The sequence below is a fragment of the Leishmania infantum genome, chromosome 34, assembly GCF_000002875.2.
Source record: "Leishmania infantum JPCM5 genome chromosome 34".
NCBI classification, from domain to species: domain Eukaryota; phylum Euglenozoa; class Kinetoplastea; order Trypanosomatida; family Trypanosomatidae; genus Leishmania; species Leishmania infantum.
This window is the reverse complement of record NC_009418.2, coordinates 122,031-144,727: the sequence shown is the minus strand read 5'-3', so window position 1 is coordinate 144,727 and position 22,697 is coordinate 122,031. Positions and strand designations below refer to the sequence as shown.

Sequence of the window (22,697 nt, the reverse complement as noted above, 5' to 3'; positions counted from 1 at the left end):
GTGCGAAGAGCCTCTGCGACATGGGATTCGGCACTTAGCCGCCGCAGCCCCAGCGACTGCATCGTTCTTTGAGTGTGACGCGGACAACAGAAAAACGGGAGACACCGGCGATGCCTTCAAATCGTCAATTGACGAATCAACGCAGAGATACTCGCACACACGCACACTTATGGCACGGCATAAGGAACGCGAGCGGTACCACAGCGCTGTCAGAGGGACGGCGGCCGCTAGTTGCGCAGGTAGTTGGACCAGCGCGTGCGAGAGAACTCCTTCCAGTTCATGTCCAGTTGCTCGTACACGTCGCCGGACACCTGCGGCGGCCAGTTGATCTCCTCCTCCAGCCTCGTGAAGGTGTCCAGTGGGAAGTAGGCGGCGGCGTTCTGCTGGTTGTGCTTCACGCCAGTCGGCCGCTCCAGGTTGTTAAGCCGCAGTGTGATGTTCACGTCGGCGTGCTCGCGGATGATCTTCTCCACTTTATTCATCTGCTCCTCGCCCATGTCCAACTGCAGCGTGACGTAGCGCGCGTACGTGATGGCGGTGTTGTCGGCGTCGCGAAAGCGGCTGTAGGGGCGCAGGATGCCCTCGTTGGAGAGCTTGCGAATTAGCCCGCCATGATTGTAGATGTTCGCGGCGATCTCGCGCAGCGCCTGCGACGTGTACTTCCGCGGCCGCGGCTTCATCACCAGCACGAGGGAGTAGAATACCATTGTGCTTGCCCGCGGCGCTGCTCCCTTGCAACACGCGAATCGGCTCTTGTGCGCCCGGTACCTTGGCCCAACCGCCGGCGAACAGCGAAGCAAGGAGAGGTGGATGCCGCGGACGGCTTGTTTCACGCAGACTACCCATGCGCGAGGGTCATGGCGGGAGGGAGGTGGAAGGACAGGGAAGACGTGAAAGGGATTTTGGAGAGAGAAATTCGGGGATGATGAAGGGGGTTCGGGTGCGCTTCAGCGCAGAGGGAGGTGTGGGAGGCGTCAGTGGCGGATGTCGAGTGCGACGCGTGCCGCCCGGTTCATTGCTGTGTCTCATGCAAGCGACTTCGTAAATGTGTGGATGGGTGGGAGTCATAGATGCTTGCTGCGGAGGCAGTCGCTGTTAGAGGTCAGCCAAGCGCGCCGGCGAGGCGCGCGTGGGCCATACAGTGAAGAACGCGATCAAAACGTTAGCTAACAATCAGGGAAGTAAGGAGGTAAGGAAGAAGACCCTCCGCCACCCTCACACGCGCAGGCACACATACACGCAAACGAGGCGAGTCGCCGCGGTCAACGTGCGGCGAGCCGTGCCTGCGCTGATGCGCTTCGATGCCACGCACGTGACGAGCTCGGCATCACATGCCAGGCAGCACGGTCTCCGCGCTGAGGAAGTAGTTGAGCACCACCGCGCTCGCCGTCTCAATGGAGTACCGGTATGACGCCTTCGTGTAGCGGTGGAACTCGTCCTCGCTGACGTAGTGCTCCTTCTGGTCCCAGGCAACGTACCAGTCGCCCTCCTCCCGCCGCCCGCGCGTGTCTGTGCCGTTGAGGTGGTAGACATGGCGCGAGAGGGGGAACATGTCGTAGTTGGAGCCGCCGCGCACGATGGCGACCGGCACGGTGGGGTACTCGCCCGTGAGCACGTGCAACACCCCCATCCCCTCCATCGCCTGCACGCACGACAGGTCCTTGGCAGCGTACAGACCCTGAAACACTTCCTCGGTGTACTGCCGGCACAGAATGTCAGAGCGCGGCCCGGCGAGAATCTGGCTTGTCGTCACCTCTGCGCAATTCAGCAGGATAGGCGTGGTGGGCGCCAGGCGGTTGTACGACCGCACCACCTCCGAGGCGGTCGCTGGCGCGTCGCTGCTGGGGATGCTCGCGTGCGCATGTTTGCCCTGGCGCGTCTTTGTGCCCTCGGCGACCGCGACGTAGTCGGTGACCGCTTCGTTGGCTTCCCAGAACACCTGCATTGCCTCGCGCACCGTAGCCGAGGGACTGGGGAAGGGCTTGCCACGCATGGCGCCCTTCATCTGCTCCGCGAAGGACGACACGGGGTGGCGGAAGGCGCAAGGGCCGAAGAGGGTGGTGGAGTTCTGCATCCGGCAGCGTGGCCGCGAGCAAAGCGACGAGAGGTCGTTGTCCTCCACGCAACACCCGCACTCCTGCACCAGCGACGCGTACGTGACACACACGGAGCCGATGGCCACCTTCTCCGACTCCGGCGCCCAGTGACGCTGGCACGCAGGGTTGGCGGCCGCCTCGGCCGCTTTGACAGACTCGCCCGCGAGCTCCGCCGGCGGCACGTGCGGGTTCCAGCCGCCGCCGCCCACCACCGGCGACACGCCCGCCGTGCCGATCAGTGTCACGCTGTGTATGCTGAACATGGGGAGCTCCATCACGGCGGCCGTGCACGTGGCGGATCTCGTCACGTAGATGCCCGTGGTGACGGCCAGCACCGGCACCATCTGCACTTCACGCGTTGCGCTCTCATTCGCCGCGCGCTGCTGGTTGCGCACGCCATGCATCAGCGGACCGCGTACAGGTTTCTCCAGGAATCCGAAAAGGGCGGAACGGCATCCCTCGATGTGCAGGCGGGTGCTGTAGCGCATGGCCGCCGTGATGTAGAACAGCTCGTGCATGCCCGAATAGGTGCCGTTATCCGCCGCCAGGAAGACATGCACGCGCACTGGCGGGTGCTCGGCGACCTCGGACTGCGCCGGTGCCGCACGCGCGTCGCCCTGCAGCTGGCTCGCAGCCGCCAGCTGTTGGTACTGATGCACATACTCGATGGTGGACGCAAGGCCCTCGTCGCCGTCCTTCAGGGCCACGCCGTACCGCAGGAGCGCGCTGGCGGCCGCCTGCCCGCCCGTCTGCTGCGCCGCCGTCAGCGCCGCCATCACGCGCGCCGCCTCCTTTCGTGCCTCGTCCAGCAGCTGCTGTGTCTCATTGGCCACATAGTAGTAGCCCTCCGCGCGGCGCGGCGGCTCGATGCCGTCGCGGTTGGTGTAGACAAAGAGAAGGTAGGCAACGAGGAGAGCGCCCACGGCTTTGAACAGGTTCTGCGCGTGCATGGTGGTTAGGGGGTGGAGGTTGCGCGCGCTTACCGAATTCGACTTAGCTCTACTTTTATTTGCCTGCGCTCGTGGGGCCGACGCACGCGGGATGGTCTTCATGGACGGTGACGAGTGAAGGGACGGGCAGGAGAGACGGCGGCACAGAGGGAGGGTGATGGTGGTGGCCGCACAGACGGGCAGCAGTGGGAAAGTGGGCGGGGGGAGAGGAAGAGGGGGGGGGCTGTCCACCTCACCCGCGAGGTGGACCGGCTGTTACTAGCGGGCAGCTGCGAGAGCCGCATGCCGTGATGGCTTTGTTGATTCGTGCTGCCGCTTAGGGAGTTTAGCGTCACAGGACTGAGCGCCTGTAGGCGTGTGCGTTAGGGCAGCACGGAGCTGCCATAAGGAACGTAGAAAGGGTGAGGTGAGAGCACATGCGCGGCTGCACCTCAGCGGTTAAAGGGTTGGGGGAAGCAGGGCAGGACAGCCGGAGGTGCGCCAGCTGCTATCGGCCGGCCCCCAGCATCAACTGCTGGGCTGGCAGTCACCTCATGCGCGGCCCCTCGCTCCATTCACTCTGTTGATCTCGCAGGACGTGCCCCGCTCGCCGAGGCGAAGCAGCGCCCGCCAAAGAAGTAGTTGGAGAGCACGAAAGTTGCCGTCTCGACGGCGTAGTGGAAGGACGCGTTGACGAAGGCCTGGTGCTCAGCCTCGGACATGAAGTGCGCGTTCTGGTGCCACGTGTACGCGGCGATAGCGCTCTCGCGTAAGGCGCCTTCGCCGTTCGCTGCGGCGGCCTCCTCCGCCTTCAGCGCAGCGGCCACGCGCGGGCTCACTTTCAGTCGGCCCGCGACGAGAGCCGACCGCCACACCGCCGGCGGCACGTACACCTTCTTCATGGGGTACATGTCGTAGTTCGCGGCGCCGCGCACCACAGCCACAGGAATGTCACGGGCAGTGCTGTCTTCCGCCACGGAATGCAAGAAGCCCATGGACTCCATGGCCCGCACACACGCCACATTCTGCGTGGTGAGAGGCGGCTCCTGCGGGGCTGCCTTGCCGTCTTGCAGCTCTGCAAGACGGTACTGCGCCATGTCGAGGGCTTGCGTGGTGTGCTCCCGGCAAAGGTAGTCACGTTCGGCGCCGGTGTTGATCGTGTTACCGGTGGCCTCGGCGCAGGTGACGAACGACGGACCAGACGGGGCGGCGCGGTGGCGATCCGCTCCTTCGCCGACTGGCTCTACCGCCTCGTTGGTGGCCCAGAAGCGCATCTGGCCCTTCTTGACGATCTCCGGCATCGCCGGCCATGCCTTGTGATGCGATGCCGCCTCGATCTTCCTGGCGAGCGCATCGCTGGTGAAGAACACCTTCGTCACACTGCCGAGCTCGCTACGGAAGCTGGTGCAGTGCGGCCGGCTGCACTGCGAGTGACGCACGCGCTCCGTGCAGCATCCCGTTTCCATCAGGTACGCCGTCGACGTCACGCACACGCTTCCGAGAGATAGTGGAGTGATCGCGCTGGGCACGCGTGGCGAGCAACCGTCCCAGTCCACCTGCTCCCCGGTGCGCGCGTTCTCGAAGTTGAGCTGCGACGCAGTGGGGAGCGTGAAGAGCTGGCCGCCGTCCACAGCCGCCTGCCGAAGTTGCGCCTCCTCCGCTTGCTCCTCGCGCACCTGTTGCAGCGTCTTGAGCGGCAGTGCGGGCGGCGCCGCGCCCACGCCGGCGGTGGCGGCCTCGCCCTTCATCATGGCCTCCTGCTCGCTCGCCTTCGAAGCGGCATACGACGACGTGTTGGTCGGGTCCCAGCCGCCCACCATCGGTGAGAAGCCGGAGGTGCCGATGAATACCATGGCGTCGTAGGTGTAGCCGCGTTGGCGGCGCAGCTTCAAAACGCTCCGCGTGCAGAGCGTGGAGCTGATGTAGTTAATGCCCGTTGTGACGACGAGGCTTCGAACCGCGTGCCCGTCGGCGTGGCGGATGTAGCCCAGGTGGGCCGTCTGGCAGTACTTGAGCGACAGCACCTGTGTCTCCTCCATGGCCTTCATGAGACCGCCGAGCTCGTGCACACCGGAGAAGTCGCTGCTGCCGGCGCACATGAACACCGTCACGTGTTCTCCTGCCACCGCGCTCGCCGAAGCTGGACTGCTCCTGCCGTTAGCATCGGCGCCCGCGTCGGGGTCGACGGCGGACAGCGTGAACGCGCGCGGCAGCACTGATACACACGCGAGCAGGATTAGCAGCATCAAGGGAAGCGGTGCGAGCCGCACCCGCCGCGACGGGGGCCGGCACATCGTGAAGCGAGTGGGCGCGAGAGCAGACGGGGAGGGAAGGGGGAGGGGCAACACCACAAAAAGGAGTTGGTGATTGGAAGCTGAGCAGATGGAAGTGCGCAGGAAGTCTGGCCGGGTTCGATGCCTGTGCGCCTTGGCGTGATCGTCGTCCTGTGTATCTTACTTGCTCATGCAGCCGAGTCGACCGTTGGTGGTGTAGGGGCGGTGAGCGCTGCTAGAGGTCGGACAAGACACCCTCCTCAAATGGTGAGGTCTTTTGTGATTCGATGCGCAAACAACTGCCGTGGCACCGCCATGGCAGTAAAGGGGACGGGGGAGGAAGGAAAGCGGCGATGGCGAGGGCCGCGGTGGAGTGAAGTGGACGGAGGCTGGGAGAGAGGGAGAAACGGAAGAGCAAGTGACGCGCGCACCGGCTGCTACTGGCGGCAGACCGTTGACCAGCATTGATCCGCCGCGCGTGTGATGTGCAGCTGTCCTTTGAGGAGCAGCAGAACGTACAACGGATCTGAGCGCTCACGCTTTCCCTCTTTCACGGTCGCAAGTGCGTGACGACACACACTCACACACACACGGGCGGGGGCAATGAGCCCGTGCCGGAAGCCCACCGCGGCACGCGCTCCGGCGTGCGGCGGTGCTCTGTCGTTGTGATGTTGTTCGCATGTGCTGACGCTATTTCAAGACGGAGCACATGACCGAAGCACACGTAGACGCGAGTTGTGTGCGCACGAAGATGAGACGTGGGGCCCGCAGACCCGAGGATGCGACGTGGTAGAGGACGACAGACGTGAGGGATTGCAGGCGTCACACGAGAGGCAGCGGGGCGGATGCCTGCCGCACAGAGCCACACACGCACAGCCTTCTTGAGGCAGCACCCGAGAGGACCGCAAGCAGGCACAAAGACGCACATCACAACAACATCCAGCTGCCAACAACAAGCGGTATCGATGCTTGCGTGGTTGCACGCTGTTTCCTGCTGCTGCTATGATAGACGAATGCCCCCCCCCCCCACACACACACACATACACACAAAACTCTCCTGTCCGCCGCCGCCGCACTGACCTCTGCGTCGCTGAAAACTGCCGCCTCACGACGAAAGGGGCTGCGACGTTGCGGCGGGTGCGGAGGAGCTGAAGTCGACCAGCTTGAGCAAATTCTGCGGCGCCATTTCGGTTTGCACCGCTACGAGCTCCTCGGTGGGCGGCAAATAAGACAGCATCTTGAACTCCGCCGTGTACACATCTTCCACGATGCTCAGGGTGACTTTTCGGCGCACTTCTTCGCACACGTCGTCGCCGCCGGCGAGGGCCAAAAGAAGGGGCACGGGCTCCGGCAAGTGGCCCAAGGAGGCGATGGTGTTGTACACGTTTACGAACTGCTTCAGCACACGCCGCACATCCTTCTTGACGGTGATGAGCCGTTTTTCATTGGCTTCCGCGGCCGCGGCGCTCGACATCGCCGCGACAACGGCCTCCGTCGACACAGGAAAGTAGAAGAGTTCGACGGCGGTTGTCCACGCGGACACAAGGCGCTGACGCAGAGCGGTCATGGTGGTGGAACACTCCATCCGAATAGAGTCCAACGTTCGCTCCGCCTCTTGACCTTGTGCGTCTGAACCCTTGAAGAGCACCCCAAGCACTGCCGCGTGCTGTTCAAGCACGTCACGCAGTTGGTAAAGCACATTGTACTCCACGATCGCACGACACGGGTCGTCGAGATTCGTCCGTAGCGGCCCGTCCGCCTCCACCGAGCGCGCGGCCTTCAGCAGCGATTGTAGCATCTCCTGCACAAAAAACGTTACCTCAGTGTGTGTAGCGAGCGCCGCCACACCGGCGTCTGAGGCTGCGGCCGGGCCACTCGAGCGGTGCCCCTGGGCCACTGCAGCGCGCTGCTGCTCGGCGATCGCACCCAGAAGCTCGACTTGACGCGCAGTGTCCTGAAGCACCGAGTGCACGACAGCGCAGTACGCCGCCACCTCTGGGGATGGGGGCAGGATAAGCTGCGATAGAACGCGCCGGAGGTCGTGCGCGCTGTGATGCAGTAGCTGGCCATCGTTTGCCTGCCGGAATCGAGTCGTGGCGGCAGCAGCGGAGAGGGAGGAGAAGGACATGTAAATGTCGCTCTCGCTGTCGTTCAGCAGTGCGCTCTCCGACCCATTGGGCGCGCCACCGAGGCTGTTCGCGTCGTTGCCGTACGTGAAGGTGACGAGGAAGTCGAGCACAAACGTCGATGGGCCAGTTTTAGTGACGGCGCGGCGCTCTGCTGCAAGCGGCGAGACACCTTGTGCGTCGTCACCGTCAGCCGCCTGCTTTAGCGCGTGAGACGACGCCAACCTCCTCAGTGTCGCGGTGCGGCCAATGATGCCCGCTGTGCTGTCCAACAGGTGCGCGGTTAAGACATGCAGCAGGCGCTGGAAGAGCTCTCGCGTTTTCTGAGGAGCGGTTTTGCGGATCAGCCGGGTAAGCGCCGAGTCTTCCCCCAACAGTGGCGCGAACGTTGTGGCAGTGTAGTACTCAAACAGCTGCACTAGCGTCACGCAGGTCTGGATTCCCTGCAGCGGGGGGCGCAGCATCGATGAGGCCACGGCTTCTTGCTGCGCGCGGGTCGTGACGCCGGCGTATCGCTGAAGAAGCGCATTGGATTCGTCATGCCCAGCGCCACGGAAGGCCGCGATGGGCGAGCGACCAGTGGCGGCCATGAACAAGCGTGTCAAGCCGCCAGTCAGGCCACGTGGGCCCTTGCGCGGGGCGAGGGCATCCGCGCTGCCTGAGAGGGCGATGCTTCCGCAGCCGCTAGCTCTGCCTTCACCCTCCGAGCTACATGTGGCCGCACCGAGCACGGCCGCTGTTCGCCCCAGCCGCTCCAGAACGTTGTCGAGCGCCGCCCGGATGTGCTTGCACACCCCTCCGAACACGCCCTCGAGCAACGCCTGCTGCCGTGCCTTGTCGCGCGCAGCTCGTGCAGCGTCGCTTCCCGCTTGTAGACAAGCCGACGACGGCGCCGCTGTCGTCGCGTGGCTGCGCCGCCCTCCCTGCCCCACCTCCGGCTCATCGCTTACAAAGAAGTTGTGAATAAAGTCCTGCTCCTCGGCGATGGTCTGGTGCAGCCACGCGCAAAGAGAGCTGAAGAAATAGGTGGGGTTGTTCAGCTCCGCCTCGAGGGGGCGGGCCCCCATCCCTGCCTCGCTGCTACCGTGCCTACTGCCAACGCCGCCGTCGTACGCGGAGGGCTGACCTCCGGACTGGTAGAGGCCAGTGGACGTGTTCGCCGAGCCGGTGGTGAGGAGGTGGAAGTAGCGCCGCAGAACCGACGCCCGACGCAGCCGCGCCACCTCATCGAGAAACTTCTCGTGTAGCGACGGACTCTCCTCGTAGAGGAGGCGCACACACCGCAGCTGGAAGCCCGTGACCTCCGGCACATCAGCCGCAATCGACCCGGCACCGCCTGCTGCAGCGGACGCGGCGACGCCAGCGCTGCGGCCCTCACCGCTGCCAGCGGTGGAGAGAAGATGGCGCGCGATCTTCTCCGTAGCGCGTGTGATGGCCCCGTAGGTGGACTCCATAACTGCCAGTGCACCTTGGTGGTATTCCTGGGACTGCATGAGCTCGCTGCTGCGCTGGTGCACCTGCCGCGCCCGCTCCAGCACGTTGAGGAAGTTCATATCGACTGCCCCCTCCTCTAGTACCTGCTGCTCAGCGGCGCCGAAGTGGTGCTGCTTGCGGAACTCGTCCACCTCCTTGTCGTGGCTTCGCACCAGCTGCAGCTCCGCTTGGTAGGCCTGAATCTGGTAAAAGAAGTCCTCCACCTCTCTGCTGGGGCGGCCCGCGGTGGTGTTCAGCGTGTCTTCCAAGCTAGAGCACTTGGACTGCAGCTCGTTGACCTGTGCGGCCACGCGCTGGTAGCTCTGGTAGACGGCCGTGAACTCTTGCAGGAAACTCTTGTGCACGTCGATGGTACGATGGTCGAGGGCACTGCGAAGTGCGGTTGATGTGATGGTCTTGTTGTTATTGCTGTGGCTGGATGCCGCACTCGACGGGGCCGGTGTAGATCGGTGGCCGTTGGCGGCCGCGACTTCGGCACTGCTGGACTCGTCCTTTTCACTGTCGCCCAGGGAGTAGAAGTAGCCTGGCAAGATGTTGTCCACGTAGCTCGCCAGATCCTTGATTTCGCTACTCGTCGTGATGTCCAGCAACTTTGCCACCTTGCGTTGTGTGGCGTTGCACTTCGCCGACGTTGAAAAGGCCGACGCGGGCGCAGCGGAAGAGGGAGGCTCTGCATCTGTGGGACGGACTGCCCCAGAGGGTGGTTGTGGTTGGGCAAGCACGGAAGGTGTAGGGAGTGACGGAGGGGCGTGTGAGGTCTTTGCCGCTGCCGCTGGCGCAAAGCCATCCGTGACTCCTGCCGCCGCGGACTGTTTCTCTGGTACAGCAAGCGAGGGCCGTACATTGGCGGCTTCTTGCGAGGAAGGCCCTGGGCCGCCCCAGGACGATGGCACCGAAAGCGGCATCGCTGCACCCGCACCTGTCCCATGCGCACTCATTAGCTTGGATTTAAAAAGGCGCGGCTGACGCACTCAGCCCGAGAGGAGGCACGAGAGAGGGAGAGGGAAAGGGAAAGGGGTGGGTGGGAGACCTGCGGTGCGCAACGGACGCCAAGACGCACCCAGCTGGACAGTGGGAGATGCGGTGCACACGAAGAAGAAGGGCGGTGAAGAAGGCGTTGGAAGCCTCATCTGCGAGGGGGGGGGGCGGGGCGGGAGCGCGCATTGGCGGGTGTCCTCCGCCGCATACATACTCTTCTTACCGCTGCCGCCGCCACTACCCGAGCAGTGACAAGGGGAGGGTGCGCGGTGGCATCGAGTGCATGTGCTTGCATTCAGTGAGCACGCCTACACTCACGCCGGCGCCGGTCGATGGGGTGGGTAGGGGGAGGGGGCGAGACGTTGGCCAGCACCGCAAAGAGTGCAATCACGCCGCATCCACGCATGTGAAACTGGGCGCCGGGGTTGAGGCGGGGTTCGAGTCGACGTAAATACGTGCCGCCGTAGAGGAGTGCACGCAGGCATCAGTGAAAGCAACGTCGTTCACCTTTTTGCTCAATTCAAAATTTAGACAACGACAAAGGCGTCATGCGGTGACGGGTGTTGAACGCTCACGTTCACAGCGTCACCAGGCGCACATATATATGTGTGTGTGTGTGTGGGCGGGGAGGGGAGAGGTCAGTGACTTGGGGGCACGGCGGCGGTGATGAAGCAGTAGCGAAGCTTTCTAGAGATATCACAACGCGAAGAGGTCCAGCCGGAAGACGCCCTCGGCGGAGAGGGACCGACTCGAAAAGCAGCCACGCAGACCTCGATGCGTCGCCGCCCCGTGCGCGGCGGCGTACGCCATGAAAGAGCTGCGCAGGAACACCTCCTTCGGCGTCGGCTCCACCTTCTTGCTGTGCTTGCCGGCCACCGCAGCCTTGCCGGACGACTTCAAGGCCGCCGCCGCTGTGGCTGCTACGTGGGCGCTGCGCCGGGGCGACGGCATTCGGCCCGTGTTGGAGCCGGGTGGCGCAATGCTGCCCTTGTCGAGCAGGATGTTGAAGCTGCTGGTGCCGAGGGGGATCGGCTTGCCAATGATGATGCTTTCGGAGACGCTGAGGTTGACGTCCTCCCTCTCCGTCATCGCCGCATTGTACAAGTGCTCCGTGGTGCGCTCGAAGGACGCCATGGTGAGGACGTTGTTGTTCATCTTTTGGATGCCGTATCGAGTGATGCCGAGAACAACGCCGCGACTCGTCATCACGTCGGCCAGGAGGTAGATGTGCCGAATGTCGATGTTGAGCGAATAGGCTTGCAAGATGCTCGTAATTTCCTTCACGATGGTCTCGCGGGCGGCCTCGATGCCGAGCGCGCGCTCTATGACGGCGACGTGGTTGCACGTGGTGCGCACACCATCCACGTACGGCAGCGACATGACCGACAAGAGCTCCGCTCCCTCCGCCAGCAGCTTCTCCGAGCGGTCGGCAATCATGACGCGGTTGACGCCTGGGACGCCACCGACCACGAGATCGGGCAGGAGGGTGAGCAGGTGCTGAACGTTAAAATGCACCCGCGCCGGGTCCTTCTCATAGGACTTGACGACGAGGGAATCGCGGCTCACCACGTCGACGCACGCCTCGGAGAGATGGCGCAGCGGCGACATTGGCCGCGCGGCCGCCGCGTAGAGCCGCTGGCACACCACCGCCGCATCGATTGGCAGCAGGAGGCGCTCGATGAGCTCCATGTTGAGGAAGATGTGAATGTAATACGCCCGCGGCGTCACAACCTCAACCATTTCGCGTGCGATCTCCTTCAGCAGCACCCGTTCCATCAGACCCTTCACCGCGCGCGCGGCTTGGTACTGCGTACGACTCGCCGGCGCGAGGTCTATCGACGTGAATTCGTCCTCTAGCACAATTGGAGCCGTGATGACCGGAGTGGCGATGCTCTTGTTGGCATTGATGATTTCCACGAGGCGCGGCACACCCTGCGTGATACTCATGCTGGCCACACCTGCAAAGTGGAACGTGCGGAGCGTCATCTGTGTGCTCGGCTCACCCACAGACTGAGCGGCGATGGCGCCGCACGGCGTGCCGGGCTCGCACAGCTTGCGGTGCACCTTGCGCGCTGAAGCCTCGAGGAAGTGAAGCAGCATGCCTTTGGTGAGTGGCAGCAGCTCGGCCTGAAGCGACTCTGCAAACGCCTGCACGGCAGCTGCGCTGGCCGACGCATCGGCTTTGACGGATGGCTGCACGCCGTTGTGTGGACTTGGCTTGCGCTTTTCCCCGCCACGAACTGCCTTAGCGCTCGCCGCTGCAAGCTCAGCGGCCGCAGGGGCATGGGCGTCCAGGGGTAGCTTCAGTTTCTGCCGCAGCTGCACCAGCTCGTCGCGCTTCTTGCGGAAGAACGCCTGAATGTCGCTGCGCAGGCGGTCGCTGCCGTGCTGCTGCGCGAGCTGCTGTAACAACTGCAGACCGGCGGCCGCAGACGACGGCGCCGCACCGCGTATCGCCGCCTCCGCCTTCATCAGGCGCGCGCAGGAGGCGAGCGTCGCCTCATCCGCGTGCAGCAGGTGATGCACGAAGGTATCCAGCTCGCCAGGGAGCATGGACACGGCGTGCCATTCATCGTAGAGCCTGCGGTACGTTTGGAGGAGCGGATCCGCTGATGCGGCCAGCCCACCACTGCCCCCTCCCACGCTCAAGACATTGTCGATGTGCTTTCGAAAGCGGGCGTAGGCGGCACGGTTGCTGAGCCACTCCTGATCGAGGTTAAGTGGCGTGCCGTGCGCCCCCTCCATCAGCCACGGGTCCATGCCATCCTCGCCGTACCGCAGCTGAACAATGCTTCCCTGCACGCTACGCACAGAGGCGTCGTAGCCAACGCTCAGGTTCTCCATGGCCTTGCTGAGGCGGCGGTAGATGTAGCCAGTCTCTGCGGTCTTGACGGCTGTATCGACAATACCCTCGCGACCAGCCATGCCATGGAAGAAGAACTCCGTCGGCGACAGGCCAGAGTAGAAGGAGCTGGCCACGAAGCCGCGCGACGCGGGGTCTTCGGCGAAACGCGGGAAGTGCGGCAGGGCGCGGTCCTGGAAGGCGTTCATGATGCGTTTGCCGCTGACCGTCTGCTGCCCCACGCACGCCATCATCTGTGCAGTGTTGAGGGCGCTGCCTTTGCTCCCAGAATTCACCATGATAAGAGGTGCGTTCGACTTGGCATCCAGCGCTTGCACGGCGGCCGAGCCACACGCGTCACGCACCTGCGACAGCTCCGCGTTCAGCATCGCCTCCAGGCTCTGCTTCACGCTCATCCCAGGCTTGGGGATGAGCCGGCCCGTCTTGGCGAGAGAGATGAGACGATCGCACTTGTCGAACGACACAGCCAGCACGGCGGCCTTCTTCTCGTTGAGCGACGGCGTTGGCGACACATCACCGAGACCAAGGGAGAAGCCGTAGTTCTGAAGGTAGCGGGCGGTGAACTGCGCGATGCGCGACATGCACGTCGCCGTCTGCTCCCCTCCGCCCAGAGCGTAGAGGCGGGCAAAGAGCCCGTCCTTGGCGCCGCCACCCAGCAGCTTCTTGTCGAGTCGGCCGGAGAGAAAGACGGAGTCGAGGAACGCCACATACCCCTCCGCCGGATCGTCGTGCCGGCCAGCACCAGAGTAAAAGCGAGCCTTCGCTTCCAAGTTCAGCAGCAGCTGCGTCTCTGGCGTTGGCCGAAGGATGAGCTCGAAGAGCTGCTTGCCGGTCCACAGCTCCGCCGGCTTCAGGATGGCTGGAATCGGCAGCGTGTACTGGGTCTCGTTGCCAAGCCAGTGGGACACCATCTGCGTGAAGGAAGCACGGTCGAAAAGAGCGTCACGGGCGGTCACCAGGTAGGCGGCGGTCAGAAAGTCCTGCGTGCACGCGATGATGGGCTCACCGTTCTTGGCAGTGATGATGTTGTGCGACGTCAGCATCAGCTCCTTCGCCTCTGCGCGGGCCTCCTCCGTCTGCACAACGTGAATGTTCATCTCGTCTCCGTCGAAGTCGGCGTTGTACGGCGCGCAGCAACACTCATTGAACCGGAATGTGCGGAAGGGCAGCACGCGCGCGCGGTGCGCCATGAGCGAGATGCGGTGGAGCGACGGCTGGCGGTTGAAGAGGATGTAGTCGCCGTTCATCACGTGCCGCTCCACGACGTCGCCTATGCTGAGGCGCGCGGCGATGGCCTCACGGTCGCGGGCGTTGCGCAGCGACTTGCGCGAGCACTCCTTCGAGAGGTAAACTGTGAGGGCGCCCGGGTGCACGTGCGGGCCGTTGCGCACGAGCCGGCGCATGAGCTGGATGTTGCCAGCAAAGACGCGCTGCGGGTACGTCAGCACACGCGCGACGCGCAGCGGCACGGCAAGCTCGTCGATGCGAAGGTTTGGGTCGGGTGAAATGACAGACCGTCCAGAGAAGTCGACGCGTTTGCCGCTAAGGTTGCCCCGGAAACGGCCCTGCTTGCCTTTCATGCGCTGCGCGTAGGACTTGCACTCGACGGTGCGCAGGTGCGAAGGAAACCCCGGCAGCGCCGCATCCAGCAGCCGCGCCACACGCGTCTGCAGCAGCTCCCACGTCTCTACGCTGCGCGCGGCGTCGTTTGTGCCGTCGCTCATCATGTCAGAGCAGATTAGAATCTCGTTGTACTGCGTCGTCAAGTCATCCTCGCGGATGTGGTTCGTCGTCGACATGCCGCGCGGCCGCACGCACACGGGTGGGACGAGCAAGGTGCTGATGAGAAGGCTGCATGGACTGGTGCCAGGTTGCAGGCCTAGCAACGGCACCTGCTCCCGCGGAATCGCTTCAAAAAGCTCCTTCACACGCTGCGGGTGCAGGAACTCGTGTACGAACTCCTTGTGCGCGCCCACCTCCGAGTTGTGCATCGCAGCAGACCGCAGCTCCTCCTGGAAAAACGCCGTCGGGTCCTCATTCGCCTGCTCGCCGCGGCGCAAATCGACGAGGTACTTTTCATGGACGATGCGCATTGGCCGCACCCGCCGCACCGTGCCGTTCAGCCCACCGCACATGAGGCACACGCGCGTCTTGTAGGCGTCCTCCTGGATGCCCTTGATGATGGCGGCGCGCTGCTGCGGCTCGTGTGTCGTGGACCTCAGCCGGTGCAGGTAGTACTCCATTTCCTCTCGCGTGAGGAGCACGTTGGAGCAGCGCTTGCAGATTGTGCGGCACACTCGAATGACTGCAGAGAAGTAGCCGAGGTGGAAGACGGGCACCTCGAGGTCGATGTGGCCGGCGTGGCCAGTGCACTCGATGCTGCGCTGACCGCAGGTGTTGCACACCGATAAGCGGTCACTCGGGCCAAGGCGGCCATCGTTGACGCCGAAGTTCTTTTCGGTCCCAATCACGCGGTGGCAGGGCAGGACCGAGAGGCGGTGGATCGTGTCTTCAGAGAGGAGACTGTACTTGATCGAGGTCACCTCCACCGGCTTATCAAGCAGCGGCTGCACAAACTGCGCAGCCGTGGTGGCAGTCTGAGACATTGCGTGTGCCGTCGTGTGTGTATGCGTACGCGCTTCACCTTTTACGTGAGGGCCGCTGAGCTAGGAAGGAGGGGGTGGTTAGTCACGAGGAGATGGACGTGAAACGGAACGGTACGCGCCCTCAAGGAGACAAAGAAGCTGGAGGCGAGGGGCGAGCAACGAGGCGGGCTACACACGATGGCGCACCGTCAGCACGGCCGTCTAACGAGTAGAGGGAGGAGCAGACAGACAGGCACACAGATTGAAGAGAGCAGGAAAGCGACTGGGGGTCCCACCCTCCCTTTTCCGATTGCCCTACCGACTGCTGATCTGGTTTCCCGCCGACTTTCGCGAGTCGCCAAACGGATGTTTCTTCTCGGTTTAATGATTCGTTGTTTACTTGCAGCGACGCGTAAAACCTGCGCACGGACCCGCACATGTGCGCAACGGTGCCTTACGGGAGAGCGGCAAGGCTGTAACGGCGGTAACGCGCTCAGTGAGGGGTGGAGACGGCGACAAGGCCTGAGGAGAGAAAGAGGGAGCATGAGCGTCCGCAGGGACGGTTAACGGCGAGAAAAGAGAAGGAAGCGGAGACAGCGAGAAGAGTGCGCGAGACCAACATGCTAAGTGCGCGGTAGCCATACACTAGTGCGTTCGGCAGCAGAGACGAGCTGATGCCCCCCCCCCCCACACACACACACCATTCGCCGTTCGCGAAGGTGTGCGCGAGCATGTATACACGTTGGTGGCATTCAGCATACGTCTGCATGGGAGGTGTAGGGTTGCACAAGAGGACGGCAGGAGCAGCGTGTGGGGGTGCCAAAAATCGCCAGCGCTTATCGCGCGAAAACAACACAAAAGCCGTGCGCTTCACCTGTTCGTCTTGCCCACATGCGCGCACGCATTGAATTTGCACTCGCACAAGCCGCCCGCACCTCTGGCGCACACCACACCACCGACTCGTTTTTCCTTCATTCGTTTTTTTTCCGTTTGCCTTGTTGTTACCAACGCCTTACGTGCAGCATTAAGCCTTCACAACACGCAGACACACGCTTACGGGCACACATACACACATACAGGCACACGCATACGCCTTTCTTCTGCTTTTCTCCTGACACTTGTGCACTTTCTACGCGTCTGCCTTAGCATCCATGCCGAGCCAGGAGACGATCGGTGCTACCTTCTGCCGCATCTCCTCCTGCACCTTCGGGTCGCCGTCGCTGAAGGGCTTTGTGTCCTTCGCCCAATCGGCGATGCTGCGGTCACGAAGGACACCTTCCACAAACAGCATAAAGATGAGAACGGCGAACTTGTCGGGGGTGAAGTTGGTGGCAAACTCCTTGGCGCACTCGCGCAGGAACGTCTTCTGAATCTTCTTTTCACGCTTGTAGAACTCCGTCAACTCCTTCTCGTCGTAGCCCTCCGAGCGGGAGAAGAGCTCCGGCACCGTGCAAAGCCGCTTCAGCAGACGCGCGTGCGTCTTCATGGTCGACAGCAGGTCATCACGGTGCTCCAGCAGCATCGCAGACAGCGCCATCGGCGGCCCGTAGTGCTCCGGCAGGTTGTACTGGCTCAGCAGACGCACGGTGCGCCCAACAAGCTCGTCGTTCTTGCCCCAGGACTCCTTCAGCACACGCGCGAAAACGACCTTGGGGTCCTCGCGGTCGTCCCTGAGATCCGACTTGCCGACCGACTTGCCCGACTCCTTCTCCGGCTTGGTCGGCGCGGCCACCTCATCAGCCGCCGGGGCGTCGTCCTTCTTGCGCGCCTCTGCGGCACCCTTGGCCGCCTTCGCCTCCACCGGATGCTTCTCGTAGTACTGCGCCATGAAGGTCTTGGTACGGTGCTCATCGAAGTTGGACCGCTTACCGCACGCACCGCACACCATACTGATGGAAGCGGAGCCCTTCTTGCCAGCGTCGAGGTGGATGGCCGTCTCCGGGTTGCGGCAGTACTTGCACAACACAAACTTTCGAATGAAGTCGTACAGCTTGTCCTGCATGCGCTCCGTGGGGTGGGCGCCCATCAACAGGAACTTGTCGTCCTTCGTCGACACCGTACGCTGCGCTCCGAGTTCGAACTGAAAGTACTTCATGAGCACTTCCTCCGGGCGGTTGATCACCAGACAGATGTCGTGAATGTTCGGCAGCACCGTCTTGATACCGTTGCCGCTGCCCTCCACCTTGGTCTGCACGGCGGGCATCTTGTAACGGTAGTAGACATCATCCTTCTTGTCCGGGTCGATCGGCACCATCTGAGCCGCCATCTTGACTGCGAGGAGCGGACGCTTCGGGAAGCGTGCGAGGAGTGCAATACGAATAGCAGCGATCGAAGGTACCCTGACAGGTACCACGCGAGCTCGACAATGGCGTATGTGTGTGCGTGCAGGCTGGGCGGAATGATAAGACAGGTACTTGCTCCTTCTGAGACCCGGAAGAGCACACAAGCAGCAGCACACAATGCAAGGAAAGAAAATAAGGTGGTGGTGGTGGTGGTGGGGGGGGCGGCGGGTAGGGCTCGGAGCAAGACCTTTGCGAGTTAGCTTACGGAGGATGGCAGGTGTAGCGACGACGTTGTGCTGCATTGCACATGCGCATACAGTTATCGATATACACGTGTGTGTGTGTGTGCGTGCGGATATCAGTGCACAGGAGAAGAGAGGGTGGGGTGGGATGTGAAGATGTCGATGGTACAAGGAGGGAAGAGGGCAGGGGCGGGGCCAGGGGCAGCAACGAGGGCGCACCAGTCGCGCAAAGAGGTAAGAGAGAGAGAGCCTGTTGCTGCGGCTGCCCGGCATGTTTCGCGCGGCGCAGACATGCACGCAGGCACAGACACGTGCTCATCAAGGGTGCACACGCGAGGTGAACGCTTGCAGACTTGCGGAGGCAGGGTCGCTTATGGCGTGCGCGCCGGAAGGTCGGCGTGTGTGTCGATCAGGTCGCGTGTCTTCTTTCGTCCATGCTGGGGGGGGGGTGCTGCGTATGGTTGGATGGGTGAAGGGGGTGGGCTACGCGTGCTAGCCGACGTGCGCATGTGATTGCTTGCGCTTCTCTCGCCCTGCTTCTACACATGTCTCTGTCCTCGGCCCCGGCAATAGCATCCGCAGCGGCAGCAACAACAATGGAGGAGAAGGGGGTGTCTGTTGGTGCTGGTGGTGGAAGACCGCGAGAAGGAGCGGACCAGCAGGGCCGGCGCGGGGCTGTGCGTGCAACAGAAGCGTAGAGGGCGATACAGCCGCACCACACGCCCGCCCACAGAGCACGCCGGGTTCTTCTTCACCCAACACGCACCGCGAAGGGTCCTGCAGCACGGGGACGCGTTCCGCGCTCACACGCGGCCAAAGAGGGCAGGACGGGAGTTCAACGCGAAATCCACAACGGCCGAGCGAAGAAGAAAATGGCCGCGTCGCACAGAGCCGATCAGGAAGGGGGGGTGGCGAAAGACCGCAGCGGAGCAGAGGATGCACCCAACACACGCACGTGCACAGGCACATAGAGAGGGAGAGGGAGATGGAGACGCCGACATGCCGTCGCGGGTAACGATTTAAAGAGGCGACTAAAGCAGCATTGGCGGGCCGCCGTGCCCGCACATCGCGCGAGATTGCGCGGACGTGTAACTTTAGAGAGGCGCCCCCTAAAACACGTCCACCGCGTCAAAAGAGTCCACTGAGCTCAGGCGTGCCGTCAAGGCGGCGACTGTGTCGCACTCGACGCACATCTTCTCCAGCAGCGCCCCGCTCAGTCCAGTGGAGCTGGCATTAAACACCCGCAGTGCCGCACGCAGAGCCGCGAGCTGTGAGGTGGAGAGGTGCCGTCGGCCGCCGCCGTCCACCGTTTGATCGGCGAGCTCGGCAGCATAGTAGTGCTCGACCATCTGCGTCGCACATTCATCATCGAGCATCCCCATGTTCAACGTCACATCCATCACGGACGAGGACGCCATAAGCGGGTTGATCCTCTCTGGATGATTCGTGGTGAAGACGGCGATGAAGGAGTCGGGCAGGTTCAATCCGTTGAAGAGGTCAATGAAGCGCTCTACCGTGAGATGGTCTCGGGTGAGCTCCTCTGGCACGCTATCTCTCAGTAGAAACGTGCCCCTGCACTCCGAGTCGCCGTCGTCGCTGTCGCTGCCGTAGTCCTCGTGACTGTCGAAAGACTCGCCAGATCTTGAGCCCGCAGACGAGGAAGGTGAAGCCGCCTGCGACTTGTCACCATCACCGTCATCGCTGCCTCTCACCTTGCCGCCAGAGGACTTCGTCCACTTCCCCAGCTGCCGCTCCCCCGCCAGCTTCCTCTGCCGCGCTTGCATGTTTATCAAAGCCTCCCAGGCGTCACCGATCGCATCGAAGTCTTCGAAGACGTACACGGACTGATGCGGGCGGACGCTTAGAGGCCCTGTACCCCTGCTGCGGCTTTCCCCACCCTCTCTCAGCTCCATGTCGAAGGGCTGCAGAACTCTCTGCAACTCGCTCACCGTGATGATCTCGCTCATGGAGACCACCACGAGGTTGCGCCGCAGATGCCGCGCCAGAGCCTTCACAAAAGACGTCTTGCCCGTGCCAGGTGCTCCGTGCAGGAAGAAGGTAAGTCGAGGTACGACTCCCGGCACACCGAAGCGGCCACGCTCCTCCACAAAGTCGTCAATCATCGACAGGACGCGTGTCTTTCCAGGAAAGAAGAGCGAGTTGAACGTTTTGCCTCGCGACCCGCTTGACAGTTCGGCGCCGCGGAGGCCCACGTGACCTCCCGTCGTCGTCGTCGTCGCCAGTTCCCGCACGACGGTGACGGTGGTGCTGTCGCCTGCTTTCGTTCCCGCATTCACAGAAAACGATGCGGAGCTGGCAGCCGCCGCGCCCGTGATTTCCTCGCTCCCCAGTGCAGCACTTTCTAGCACATAGTACTTTCCGGAGAACTCGGCATGTGGATTTATATTGCGCATTTTTGGTGCCATGGTGCCCATCTTCGTGAATTGTGCCATCAGCAGCGATGGATAGATCACTAAGAGCGCTGCTCGCTTGCTCTGCGCCACGTGCCCTAGGTACCACGTGTGGACACGACCCAGAAAGCCTTCGATCACGTCTTCCGCCGACTGCGACGCGTCGTACTTGCTAGCGCCGCCACGGGTGTTGCTGCTGTTGCATAGAGCCTGTGAATGCTCGTGCGGGAGCGGTCGACGATACTCGAGCACGACGACGCGGTCTTCAGGTGGTTGTTTGGGGTCTTCGAAAAAGGTCGACTCTGACTGCGTGCTGCTGCTGCTGCTGCCGCCACCGCCGCCCCTGCCTCGGTCTGCATTGCTCTGCGTCCCGGGGTCAAAGGGGCGCTCCTCGGAGATGACCGCACCTGCTCTGCCATCCACGCACGGCTCCGGATGATCATCCATGCTTTCCGCGTACCTGCGCATGCTGTAGAACATGTACATGTTCAACTTGTCAACCTGGTTGAGCTCGCTTGCCGCGGCACCAGGCCGTTTACCACCGTTTGGGCACTCCGAGCTCTGCTGGCTCTCCTCCGACCACCGCCCATCTTCGTCTCTGCGGCCACCTCGCGCGTGCCTGTTAGGAAGAAAGCGCACGAAGAGTCCGGGCTCCACTTGGATGGAATGCCCGTAGCTGGGGACAACGGAAAGCTCCATGCAAGAGGCAATCACGCGTCCGAAGAGCGAGCGGAAGCGTGTCGAGTAGGGCACCCAGTCCTCTTCGAACATGTCCGACTTGTCAAAAAGGAAGCTGTATTCGTAGTCCGCCGTGGCCACGGCATCGCACGCGTCGGCGCCGCGCTGCATGCTGCGCACGTAGCAGTGGGAGACGTATCCCATAATGCTGCGAATCATAATATCGTCCTGGATAACGCGATTGGGGCTCACTCGCTCCATGACCATGGCAACTTGCCTATCAAAACACGAGGTGAGCCACCGATAAAGAAAGTTGGGCCACGCGTGGAAAAGGAAGGGGAAGGCCCGCAGGCACAGGAACGGCACGACGGCGGCGAGGAGCAGGCTCGTGAGAGAGCTGCCGCTCCCCAGGGAGAAAGGGGCATCCATTTGATCGAGGAGGGCCGCTCAGCGTGCAATGGATGCGCTTGTGAACAGATTTCCGCCCTTGTGAGTGTGTGTTGGTGCTCGCCGCGGATGTGGGGGCATGTGTATCCGATGAGAGAGGGAGAAGGGCGGCCAAGAGAACTTGGCAGACCACTTCCTGGCGGCAGAGAACGACAGTGATGGCGAGACGAAGAACGAGGGGAAAAGAAGGAGGGTGGGAGGGGGGCGCATGATACGCCGCAGCGGGCGTGGCGTGTGCGAGACTCGAGCTACGAGGAGCACCTCAGAGCAATAACCGAGATCAGTGGGTGGGGATGGGGGAGGGGGAGGGCGAAGAGAGCAAGGAGGTGTATGTGTGTGTGTGTGTGTGTGTGCGTAGGCGGCAACTCTTTTAGCGCTCTGCTCGCTTCGATGCCCTTCCAGTGGGCAATACCCTTTCTCCCCTATTCCGCCCCCCACCCCCACGCTTTTCACCGCCCAAGAGCCACTCCCCACCGAGCCATCTCCTCATGAATTCCGCTGGCGCGCGTGGGAGGGGGAGGGGTGTATGAGGGGCAATTATGCGCGCGCCGCAACCTCGTAAAAGCTGGTGCGCCTTGCATCTGCTACGGGATCGGCCATGTCCTTCCTGTGTGTCTTTCCTTTGCTTTACCTGCTGTCGCTGTTTATGCTCGCGCGATGCGATTCGCCCCTTCCATCGGTGCGACTCGCACGGCCGTCCGCATCGATGGCTGGCTTAGATTCGAGAAAAGGAAAAGATCAGCAAGGCGTAGGAGCCCTCTTGTCGCCCACGAAGAGAAAGAGTGCCGTGAACCTTCTCTCGATGCGCGTTACTGAACACGCGCGCACTGGCTTGATGCACCGCTGACCCCCTCCACGCTTCCGGGTATGGGTGCTGCTGCCCTGCGTGTGCCCTTGTGTGCAGCAGTGATGGAGGAATGGCTCTGCGCTAGAGCGCCAAAGGACAGAGATGGCGGTGGCGACGGCGAACCGACGGAGGCGCGTAGGAAGGCGGGAAGGCGTGGAGCGACGGAGCGCCGCATGGCCCCGCGCCGCATGCACCCCATTCAATACACTTCCCCCTTCTTTTCTCTGAACGCGCACGTAAGCGAGACCAGACCCCACACGCGCGCGCCACCAGCCCACTCCGGCCTTTCGCGTCCCGACATCATTCTCCAAGACACGGGTGGGAGTGCCCGGAGACGTCTTGCGGCGGACGCGCGCCTCGCGAGGATCGCTTCCTGCGCGGCTGCGCGTCGTTCGTTGCCCTACGCTGCCGCACCGCGGGCACGAAGACTTCCGCCAGCAGGAGCG

At 62.8% G+C, this 22,697-nt stretch overlaps 7 protein-coding genes across 7 annotated transcripts; all 7 read right to left on the bottom strand.

Annotated features, from left to right (window-relative positions):
* Positions 1–227: 227 nt before the first annotated feature.
* LINJ_34_0420 (conserved hypothetical protein) lies at positions 228–707 on the bottom strand (the record flags this gene model as incomplete). The annotated part of the gene is made up of 1 exon (XM_001468392.1): positions 228–707. The coding sequence occupies one exon, from the start codon at positions 705–707 to the stop codon at positions 228–230; it is 480 nt and encodes a 159-aa protein (XP_001468429.1).
* A 620-nt stretch (positions 708–1,327) lies between these two features.
* On the bottom strand, positions 1,328–3,046 carry LINJ_34_0410 (hypothetical protein, unknown function; the record flags this gene model as incomplete). The annotated part of the gene is made up of 1 exon (XM_001468391.1): positions 1,328–3,046. The coding sequence occupies one exon, from the start codon at positions 3,044–3,046 to the stop codon at positions 1,328–1,330; it is 1,719 nt and encodes a 572-aa protein (XP_001468428.1).
* A 554-nt stretch (positions 3,047–3,600) lies between these two features.
* On the bottom strand, positions 3,601–5,319 carry LINJ_34_0400 (hypothetical protein, unknown function; the record flags this gene model as incomplete). The annotated part of the gene is made up of 1 exon (XM_001468390.1): positions 3,601–5,319. The coding sequence occupies one exon, from the start codon at positions 5,317–5,319 to the stop codon at positions 3,601–3,603; it is 1,719 nt and encodes a 572-aa protein (XP_001468427.1).
* A 1,084-nt stretch (positions 5,320–6,403) lies between these two features.
* Positions 6,404–9,823, bottom strand: LINJ_34_0390 (conserved hypothetical protein; the record flags this gene model as incomplete). The annotated part of the gene is made up of 1 exon (XM_001468389.1): positions 6,404–9,823. The coding sequence occupies one exon, from the start codon at positions 9,821–9,823 to the stop codon at positions 6,404–6,406; it is 3,420 nt and encodes a 1,139-aa protein (XP_001468426.1).
* Positions 9,824–10,592: 769 nt separating this feature from the next.
* Positions 10,593–15,365, bottom strand: LINJ_34_0380 (putative DNA-directed RNA polymerase III largest subunit; the record flags this gene model as incomplete). Its single annotated transcript, XM_001468388.1, has 1 exon — positions 10,593–15,365. One exon carries the CDS (start codon positions 15,363–15,365, stop codon positions 10,593–10,595), a length of 4,773 nt encoding a protein of 1,590 aa, XP_001468425.1.
* Positions 15,366–16,473: 1,108 nt separating this feature from the next.
* On the bottom strand, positions 16,474–17,610 carry LINJ_34_0370 (putative eukaryotic translation initiation factor 5; the record flags this gene model as incomplete). Its single annotated transcript, XM_001468387.1, has 1 exon — positions 16,474–17,610. One exon carries the CDS (start codon positions 17,608–17,610, stop codon positions 16,474–16,476), a length of 1,137 nt encoding a protein of 378 aa, XP_001468424.1.
* Positions 17,611–18,977: 1,367 nt separating this feature from the next.
* LINJ_34_0360 (conserved hypothetical protein) lies at positions 18,978–21,386 on the bottom strand (the record flags this gene model as incomplete). The annotated part of the gene is made up of 1 exon (XM_001468386.1): positions 18,978–21,386. The coding sequence occupies one exon, from the start codon at positions 21,384–21,386 to the stop codon at positions 18,978–18,980; it is 2,409 nt and encodes an 802-aa protein (XP_001468423.1).
* Between the last annotated feature and the right edge of the window lie 1,311 nt (positions 21,387–22,697).